The sequence below is a fragment of the Pithys albifrons genome, chromosome 16, assembly GCF_047495875.1.
Source record: "Pithys albifrons albifrons isolate INPA30051 chromosome 16, PitAlb_v1, whole genome shotgun sequence".
Classification (NCBI taxonomy): domain Eukaryota; kingdom Metazoa; phylum Chordata; class Aves; order Passeriformes; family Thamnophilidae; genus Pithys; species Pithys albifrons.
The window spans coordinates 11,761,992-11,771,966 of NC_092473.1; the positions used below are offsets into that span (position 1 = coordinate 11,761,992).

The 9,975-nt window shown below is 47.6% G+C and overlaps 1 protein-coding gene across 2 annotated transcripts in view; it reads right to left on the minus strand.

Annotated features, from left to right (window-relative positions):
- The window catches only part of INTS1 (integrator complex subunit 1), a 28,726-nt gene extending 19,350 nt beyond the window's left edge, over positions 1–9,376 (minus strand). For both annotated transcript variants that reach the window (XM_071571065.1, XM_071571063.1), the window contains exons 1-17: positions 9,235–9,376; positions 8,860–9,150; positions 8,152–8,348; positions 7,790–7,927; positions 6,968–7,127; positions 6,515–6,620; positions 6,065–6,251; positions 5,789–5,934; positions 5,367–5,508; positions 4,841–5,017; positions 4,482–4,590; positions 3,707–3,827; positions 2,971–3,048; positions 2,285–2,442; positions 1,004–1,100; positions 516–607; positions 130–190 (exon numbers count right to left, since the gene is read on the minus strand). In XM_071571065.1, the coding sequence (XP_071427166.1) occupies positions 130–190; positions 516–607; positions 1,004–1,100; positions 2,285–2,442; positions 2,971–3,048; positions 3,707–3,827; positions 4,482–4,590; positions 4,841–5,017; positions 5,367–5,508; positions 5,789–5,934; positions 6,065–6,251; positions 6,515–6,620; positions 6,968–7,127; positions 7,790–7,927; positions 8,152–8,348; positions 8,860–9,150; positions 9,235–9,292 (2,318 nt within the window). In that variant the 5' untranslated portion in view covers positions 9,293–9,376. The remainder of the gene's footprint in view (positions 1–129; positions 191–515; positions 608–1,003; positions 1,101–2,284; positions 2,443–2,970; positions 3,049–3,706; positions 3,828–4,481; positions 4,591–4,840; positions 5,018–5,366; positions 5,509–5,788; positions 5,935–6,064; positions 6,252–6,514; positions 6,621–6,967; positions 7,128–7,789; positions 7,928–8,151; positions 8,349–8,859; positions 9,151–9,234) is intronic.
- Positions 9,377–9,975: the final 599 nt, after the last annotated feature.

Genomic DNA, 9,975 nt, shown 5'->3' on the forward strand with positions numbered 1-9,975 from the left:
TAAGCTTATTAAGACAGCTTATTTTACACCAGTCCCACTGGAAAGGAAGTTGCCACATGGCACAAACTTAAGTCAGAAATGTGTTTACAGTAATCTATTTGATTTATGTATGGATTTAACTATACTAACTTGGTCATGACCATTTCCATGAGCATCTTTAGAGAGGGGTACTCCTCCCATGCAGCCAGACCTGCAGCAGAGAAGAGAAGGACAATGACGAATACAGGAAAAAAATCAAGGCCTTTATATGTATTCTAACGCATTCCAAGATGGGGACACACAAACTCACTTAAGAACAGCTCATATGACTTCGAGCACAAACAAGGTGATTCCAGCCACATGCTGGTCCAAATCCCACCTCTGTGTGTTTTTCACCCACAGGGAATACAGTTCTTTAACTGCAGTTACCTCACCAACCCAGCAGAGGCCTTGCAAACAAGCAACCAGACTCCAGCAGAAAGCACCGTGGCCAGTTTTTGCAGCAGAAGTAGATCCTGAGAAATATCCACACTCACCAATGTTTTCCGGATTGAATGCAGCCACCACAAGCAGAAGAGGCCAGGCTTTCCAGTAGAGAGTAGAAATAGCTAGATTTGGAGGCTGGTACCTGCAAAAGCCATCAACAAATAGAAGTGGTCAAATTTGGTTCCTTTAACCCATCTCAAATCTGCTTTTCTCCTTAATGATGCACTGTTTAGATTCACTCAATTCAGTGGTTTTCCCAACAAACAAACTCAGAAAAAGACCCTCTCGGGAGGGACAGCAAGGTTCACTTGAACATTTTTAGAGAAGAAAGGTCAGAGTGCTTGCAGAGCAAAGCCCATTCCATGACTCAGGGCTTGATCACTCTAGAGAAATTCCCATTTGAACATGACACTGAAAATGTTTCCTCATCATTTTGTTTTTACAAATTGTAATAGAGAAAATATAAAAATCTGTGAGCTGGGAGTGTTAGTCAAGGTGAAAATGATCACAGCAAGATTATCTGTGTGGTAAGGCTTACCCTGGGGGTAGCTGGATATTCTCTGGGTGGTGGTAAGTGCACAGATTTAAGACTGCATCGATCAGCTGGATTCTTTCTACCCTCAGGACTTCAACATCTGCAGGAGAAGAAAAGACTGAACAGGTTATTGACCTGTCTTCCTTTCTTAAAGTGTTTAACAAAAGCATCACAGTGTAAGAAAAATTTTACTTCAAGCAACTATGTTATTGTGGGCTTGCTCATGATATTACAGAAACAAACCCCCAACATTTAAAAATCAACAGCACTTAAAAAAAGCTCCAAGTCAATAGATAGGGATATCAAGCTTTTCAGGTGCAATTTGGTTTAAATTCTTAAGGGTAGTTTTTTTCCCCACTGTATCCAATATGAAACTTGCAACTTTTTCAGAACTCTGATACACTCCTCCAGGTAAGCAGAGAATCTGCTCAGAACTTCTGGGGCTCAGAAGACGGAAAAATGCATTTCAACTTTGCTGCAAGTTTTCAGTCTCACTCTAACTTAACTCTTGAATCTCTGAGCATTTGAAATGGTGCAGAATTGAAAATGCTATATGAGAGTCTGGACAAATTTTCAGAGGATACTGAAGAGCAAAGTTTAGATCATTCCACAAACACTGACCAGTTCAGGATTACACTTTGCCATTAACCAGTCAGCACTAAGAGCATGTAAGATGCTTTACAATCAAACTCTGACAATCCTCTCAACTCTGCCACAAACACATACAGCTCAGCTGAATGGACATATTCCCCAGCAATGCAGGAATTTAGACAAATGCTAAATGAATTCATAGAAGGATAAGAGTAAGGCCTGCTTTTGCAACTGCTATTCTCTAAGTGTTTGAATTATGGACTCAGGAAGAGTACACAATACATTGGTTAATTAGTTTAACTTCCAACTGTTCCACTTTTGCATAGCCTAAAAATTTCATTTTACAGGATGTGTAAAGGACTAAATTGAATTTAAAACACTGACTCAAAACTCTGGGTGGTTGTTCACAGTCCTTCATTCTCAACACAACCAATAATTTCCTAAACACTCCATGATACAAAATTAGTAAGAGGGAGAAACAGTAAGAGAAAATAAGAAGCTTCTCCAGTGCGAAAGCAACAGCAGTACATGTCTGGCTTTGAGCCAAATGCTTGGCCATCATGACTAAAATATGCTTTAAGTGATGAAAAAGCCCTTTGGTAGATGGTAGGAGCTGTCTCAGCCCTGGGTGGAAATAAGAGGACAAGGAGAGAGAAGGAACCACATGCTGGCTGGAGCTTTGTGCAGCCTCACCATCTGCCTGCACAGCTGCAGCCCGCTTCACCAAGTGGTCAGCAAGCTCCATGGCATCCGCGGGGCCCAGGGGGAGGTCCCGCGACAAACCAATCACGAGGATCCTCATCAGTGTGTCTTCCAGGATGGGCACCTCGGAGCACAGGCGAAGGAAGAAGCTACAGGAAACACGAGACATCAATCACGCTTCTTTGGACTGTAGTGTGAAGTCTCCTGAACCCTTCACAAACCCTAGAACCCACCTGAGCACAAGATACATCACAGCTTAGTTTACAGTATCTTCCCTAGTCTCCAGTTCCAAATGCAATGATGTGAATCAAGTTATTACTGGAATATTGCTCACATTGCCTTCTACCTCTATGCTTCAGGCTGCCTGAGTCTGAGCTCCCTAACATTACCCCAGTAACCCACACAGTGCAAGGCTGTCCTCCTTACAACTACAGCTTTACAGCATCAAGATACAGAACAGCTTGGCACAGGGAACAGGAATCAAGGAGGAAGAGAAACAGATGGAGAATGGAACAACACCCCTACATTTTAAGGCAATGTAACAGATGAAGAAAATCTAAGCACAGTTACAAGCCTTTCCAACACAGAGCTATATAAGGATCACCAGAAAACACCCATTCCTCAGCCTCCAGCTAGAGCAGCTCCCTGCCTGCCCCCACTACGGGAGGGGCACTCACTTGCGGTCACTCTCAGGGGGCCAGTTGTCCCATTTGTAGTAGGTTTCTGGTTGTTCTGTGAAGAGCACCTTGTGGAGGCTGTAGAGATGAAGAGGACAGTAAATACCATCTGTGTGAGGCTCAAGAACATATACAACCATTCAGTCTCCCCAAACCCCTGCTAATGTTCCCATCCTACACACAAAGGAGCCTACTCCCGTAAGTGAGTCTAGAAAAGGTAACAACATGAATCAGAACAGAGAGGACTATACAGTATGGGCCCTGGGCTTTTATACTTTCAGTAATATATTCTGCTTACTATTAATTCTGACTTAACCTGCCTCTGTAATGTCTTGTACCAAGACTCCAGGAACTACCTGTTCTCCAAGAGGCAGGCTGGGAAGACAGAACTATCTGTGAAGTCCTGAACCCTACAGCCCACAAAAAGATGTTAGACAAAAAAACCAAGGGAGGGGTCCACAGGGATTGTGTTTGGTCATGTAATTAGAAATTCCCTTTTGAGTGGACCCAAATAATACAAATCAGAAACATTTTCCATTATCATATATTTCTGGTAAGAGGACGTACCCAAAGGAATTTCAGAGAGAGAGACAGACCCAGCCTGAACCCTGCTAAAACTGTTTCTGCTCCCCATCTGGTCAGGGCAGAGAAATCTAACCGAACTCTGCCATAGGCCTAGGTTTTCATAATATATCACAGCTGGGGAAGAGACAGAGATGACCAGGCTGACTCTCACCAGTGCACATAGTCCTTTGGAGCCAGCTTGCTGATAGATGGAACAACTGTATGAAGCCACCAGACAGCATCTCGTTGGATAGCAGCAATTTGGTTCTGGAAAGAGCGCAGCACTTCCAGGTCTGAAAAACAGTCAGGTCACAAAGTACAGACGTACCAAGAGCCCCATCAGGAGCCATGCAGGATGGTGGTAGTTTCAAGAGCAGGCAGTAATAAGGGCTCTGAAGCAAGAACAGTAAATCACAGAATCACAGAACAGTTTGGGTTGAAAGGAATCTTAAAGATCATCTCATTCCAACCCCTGCAACATGGGCAAGGACACCTTCCACTAGAGAAGGGGAACCAGAGAAGGGAAATAGTGTATCAGAGAGCCTTGAGCACATCAGCACTGACAGCACAAGTATTTTTCTTTCTGACATGCTGCAGCAAAATCTCCAATATGTAGCAGAGATGAACTAGCCCAAAGGCCTGTGTTCTCAGCCCAAGGTACTTGGTAATCCTTACGTCTGCCCCTTCAAGTTTAAGGCTCCCTCATATAGAGGTCCCTTTCCCCAGCCTCTCAAACACTGCTTCCACAGATACAAGAAGTACCCAGCCATATACATGCCACATCTCCTGTCTGGCAGTCTCAGGATGATGGCAGGTGCCCTCATGACTCTATTCAGAATGGAGGCTAACACCCCTTCCCAACCCCAGCTGCGATGTTCACCCACCGTCAGGGTCAGATATCTACCAAGCTGCCCATCTTCAGAGGGAATGTAGGTTCTTAAGCTTACTCTTTTTCTCTCCTTTGTCCCAAGCAATTCCAGCCTCCTTCACCTGGGCTGTGATACCAAGCATCATGGAGACAGCTAGCAGATCGGTTATGTGGATGACAAATCTCTCCTTAAAATAGAAAAAAAAAAAGTGAGTTGAACCAGCAATACCCAAAGCTGCCTTCTGGAAATGTTTTGTCATCAAAAATTATGATCATGGGTGTTTGGAAATGAGATATGGAAGTGCTGCTATGAGACACACAAATAGTGACTCACTCAGATACCAAAGAGCAAAAGAAAGAACAACCAGAAAAGCAGATACAAGAACAGCCCAGTACACCACAGGCACATCCAGCAGCACAAGGGTCAAGAAGTGGTACCTTGAATTCCATTTCTGCATACAGGGCCTCCTTCCGTTCCTGCATAAGACCCAGACAGAAGGCCTGGAAGTTGATCTCATGTTTTGTCTGTTTGATGATCTCTCGCAGCAGAGCCCGCGATGCCCGCAGGTAATCGTCCTTGGTGGTCAAAAGGTCCTGGAACACCATTGCCAGGTACTGGGGCCACACAGAAAGAGAAAACCTTCAGTGCACTGTAATGAATCAACATCCACAAAATGAAAAGACACAAGGAAACCACTCTGCTGGTATCCTGTCCCCCAGACCCTTGGGGAGCTGTAGTAACATTTCTCTCGTGAAACTGCATCACCACAAGATGTCCCACCCAGAATGTGGGAGTTAAAAAATGTCCATGTAGATTTATTTCTACCAAGAGTAATAACAATACAATAGTATGACACAGATAAGAAATCTGTTTGTGAAAAAGATTCACCTGAGCCTCAACTCCACTAAACCTGTCAAGTGAGGTTCTGGGGTCACCATCAGGCACACAAGATGCTGCACCTACCTTTGGAGCTTGCTCAGAGCTGTGCTGAAGCACAGTATACAGGATCTGCATATTATTGGGATTTCTTGCATTTGATAGTTCATTGAAAATCACAAACTTAATGGTGGTTCCCAAGTTATCCCTGTGTGCATTCAGCAGCTCTCTGCAAGGGAAGACCAGAGATACCTGAACAAACATTTCACTGCAGCAGGACACATTGTTTTTACTTCTCTCTGAAGTATTTAGCACACAAAAGTAAAACGGATGGAACAGCACAAATGCCCAACAGTATCAAAGGACTAATGAAAGACTTCTGGGACAATGAAATTGATGTAACTGAACACAGGACAACCCTTAGTCCAAGCTGGTATTTAAAACCAATCAAGGCCCTGGACACATCTTCCACAGTACCTTCTCTTCCCATCACAGACCCAGTCACTCACCTGACGCACAGCATGTAGTGGTTGAGAAGGACTTTTGGCTTGAGACGAATTTTGATCAGGTTGGAGATAACTTCCATGTCCTCTGAGCTGTGGGTGTTGCAGTTCATACAGACTGACATTAGCAAGTCCTGAGCTGGCTTGGTTAGCTGCAGAGCAAGAGCAGAAAGGTGCCAGTCATTTGCCATTACAGACCAGAAATTAAGTGGCATATTCAGTATGCAACCCTCCTGGGTGGATTCCACACCAGAGCTGTCCTACAGCAGCTTCTATCCTTACCTTTGGGTTCTGCAGCCACATCTCCAGCCTCTGCACAGCCATCTGACGCACCTCTTTGTAGCCACAGGTGGCTGTGAGCAGCCGAAGAAGGTTCCTGGAGACATTGTCCATGGGCTGGCGCCGGTTGAGCTGGTCCCGCAGCATGTCTAGGACATATTCCTCCACACTCTCTGCAAGGTCTTCATACCTGGACCACACAAACTGCACTTTACTCATTTCCACACAAGCCAGTGCAAAAATCAGCACTCTTTCTCTTTTATGGTATACACTAAAAACAAACGAAATCTACTCTTTTCTCCTGGAACTGTTTTATCTGATGCTCAGCATTCCCCAGCAGGTGCCACAGGACAGGTAGAGCACAGAGGGAGCTCCCTGCCACAGCCCTGTAGGGTGGGTGAGCACAGACACATCTGCCACATAGCTGTGTTGGGAGAGGATGACACATTGTACCTGGGCATAAGCTGGCCCGCCTGCTCCGGGCTCATTTTCTCCTCTGCAATCAGCAGCTCACTCTGGCTGTCTTCTTCCTCTGTCATGGAAGGGTGTGGGCTACTCCCTAAGAGAGATCAGGACATGGCACACTTCATGAGACAACTCCTCTTTGTAGAGATCAATCACTCATGCTCTGATTTGTTCTGCTTCTTTCAGGAATCCCTTTCAGCAACACTGAAGGAGGCCACAACCTGTCGCCTCCTCACACCACATTATACAGGCCCATTTTTCACTACCCTCAAAAATCCCCTGGACATGAAAGAGCCCCAAAAGAAGCAAAAGCAATGGCTGGAATTCAAAGTCTGGTCTATGTGACTCCATCCAGTTACAAACTATTCTCACAACTCAGTAAGTGCAGCAGGCTCCATCATCCCCCTAAACCCTTGTTCCTGGTTCCAAACATCTTCTTACCAGCACTAAGGTCTCCTCCACTACGTCCAACTTCTCCATGCAAGAGCATGGTCTTAGGAGGCATCTTTGTGTTAAAAGCTGTTTGGATGTTATCCACAAATGTCTTGCAGTGAGGGCTGTCCACCCAGATGCGCTCCCCAAGGGAGTCCTCAATATACACCTGCAGAAGGGAACATAATCCACGTTCACACTTTAACTGATAAATCAAAGGAGTATTTGTGAGTTTTTATGGATTTCCAGTATACAAAGTAGGAAACTAGCATGACCATTGCATGGATGAAAAACAGACCAGATGACTGCAGGCAAGTCACATAAGAGCAAAAAACCAAACCATCAGAGCTCAAGCTCTACTGGGCACTAAACCTTCTCAAGCAAGAAACCTGATCAGGTTTGGCAAAGACAACAGTTTCTACCACCAAAATACAGAATCTGGGCAGCTCATACTTTTTAAATTAATGGACTTTTTCAGTCCAGACAGACAAACTAGAAAGTAAGGAGTCTCTGCAACACTTACAATTCAGTAAAACAATTAATACACTGTCAAGGGCATTTCAGAAAAGAGCAGAGATAAGGTAACAAAAGGCAAAGGAAGACACAGCATTGCAGCAACCCCTGGAGCTGTTTCTTTAAAAGCACAGGGCCAGTCTCCAATTTCTGACTCCTTCAGCTGCATTCCCACACTGGACAAGGGGACACTGGCTACCCCCTTCCCTGCAGCAGGAATAAATCCACTGCTGTTCTATCCCAACACATCCACATCTCCCAACCCTGGCTGATTTTACCCAGACTGCCCACCACACAGAAACCCTTTTGTTCAACAACCTTCACAAAGATCTCTGGCCAGTTCTCATCCTCTTCATAAGCTGCCATGAGAAGGTTGCAGGCCAAGACAGACACGAGGCTATTCCCTTTGGCTTTGAAGTTGATGGAGGCATCTCTTCGGAGTAGGCTGCACAGTGCCTGCAATGTCATCCACAGAAAATAAAATAATAAACAAGTCATCTGGCAAGAAAGCATACAGAGAAGCTATATAAACAGAAATACAAATTGCAGCAGCTTGCAACAGAGCTCTGGCATTTATAAAGACATCAGAGGTCTAGAATTTACAAAGTCATGCTCTGGCATGAGAGAAACTGCAACTCTGCTCACAAGTTGCCAGCAATGACACACCAGTAAATCCTCACCTCAATAACCCCTTCAGTGGCAAAGATGTTTGGTTTGATTTTTGCCAGGTACATGAGGCTCAGGTACAGTGTGGTGTCAGGTTTGGCTCTGTTCATCTTCAGCTGCTTCACAGCTCCACACAGCACGCCCTCAATACGGTCATCGTTGCCTTCTGCTTCTGCTGCCTCAATCTCATCCAGCAGCACTGTGGGGACGACTGCAAGCACCAACACACAGGCATCAGCACTTACCCTCATGTGAAACAACCTGCTCTGAGATGCTGCAGGACAGTCACCAAGACAGCAAAGCATGGACCAGCTCTACTATAGCTCCTGAAATAGCTTTTTCCTACTCAACTGCCATTAAAAGTTCTGTTTTACACCTGACAGTGCCCCTTGATTATCTTTCCATGCTAGCACACTCCTCCAAACGCAATGTTCAGGCCCAGAGTCTGCTAAAGAAATATGTGAATAAAACACCTCAATCCAGACTCAGAGATTTCCTCAGGAAGCATCTCAGATGCCACTATTAAACAGCTCTCAGGCGGAATGAATCCAGTACAATCCTGTACTAACAGAAGAGAAAACAGTGATTTCAGCCCTTCAGCAGAGGAAACTCTCAAGGGCAGCACGTAATCAGCGTGTGGGCTTCAAAAAGGCTGCAGAGAAAGGAGAACACAAGTTTCACTTCGGCTCCCCCGCGGCAGCGGGAGCACAGCGAGACCTCACCTTCGATGGGGATGACAGACGGCTCCTTGATGGAGGGCGAGATGGCTCTTTTCTCCGCCACGGCCGCCTCTGCCAGGCGGCCCAGGGCGCTGAGGGGCGGCGTGGAGGAGAGCTTGGGGCGCTTGGTGAGGCCGGGCAGCCCCGCCGGGCCCGCCAGCGCCGCGGCCGCGTCCCGCTTGCGCTCCGAGGGCAGCCCGGGCGGCGCCGGCTTCAGCAGCGTCACGGCGGCCTTGCCCTCGCCGCTCTGCCCCTTGGAGCCCAGCGCGATGAAGTCTCCGGGCGGCGGGTGCGCTGCGAGGGGGGAGACACGGGGACCGTGAGGGACAGCGGCAGTGACAGCGAGCGCAGCACCCCGCCCGGCCCCGAGGGGCTTACCGGAGGGCTTGGGCACGGCGCTGGGCCGCCGCACGGCCGCTGCCTTCGGCCGGTTCATGGCGCCGCCGAGCACCGGTCCTGGGAGCGACCGACCGACACCCGGGACCGACTGACACACCGACAGACCCAAGGACCGAGCGCCACCGCCGCACGGAAGCGGAAGCGCCGACGCCGCCGACGCCTGGCCCGGCCCAGCCCCACTCCGTCGGACAGCGCCGTCTGGCGGGCGGAAGGCGGAACTGCAGCCTCGGCAGGAGCCTCGGGGGCACTGGGGGGATTTTGGGGCGGAGGAAGCCAGAAATGGGGTGGGAATGAGGGGCTGAGGTTGGGGACTGTCTGGTGGTGCTGACTGCGCGGTCTGGGGGTCGGAGAGGGGAGTCAAGCGGCTGGGATGGGTGGCTGGGGGCAGGGGCTGAAATTAGGGGCTGTTTGGTGATGCTGGGGTTGCCCCCTTCTCGCAGGCAACCAGGACAAGAGCATCAACCTGCGCCGAGGAGATTCAGTTGGACATTAGGAGGAAATTCCTTACAGAAAGGGTGATTAGACATTGGAATGGGCTGCCCAGGGAGGTGGTGGAGTCACCGAAGAAACAGGTGGACATGGCACTTGGTGCAGTGGTCTCATTGGCAAGGAGGTAATCGGTCACTGGTTGGACTTGATGATCTCAGAGGTCTTTTCCAAATAAAATGATTCTGTGAATCTGTGATTGTGGGGTCTGGGATCAGAGTGGGGAACCAAGCA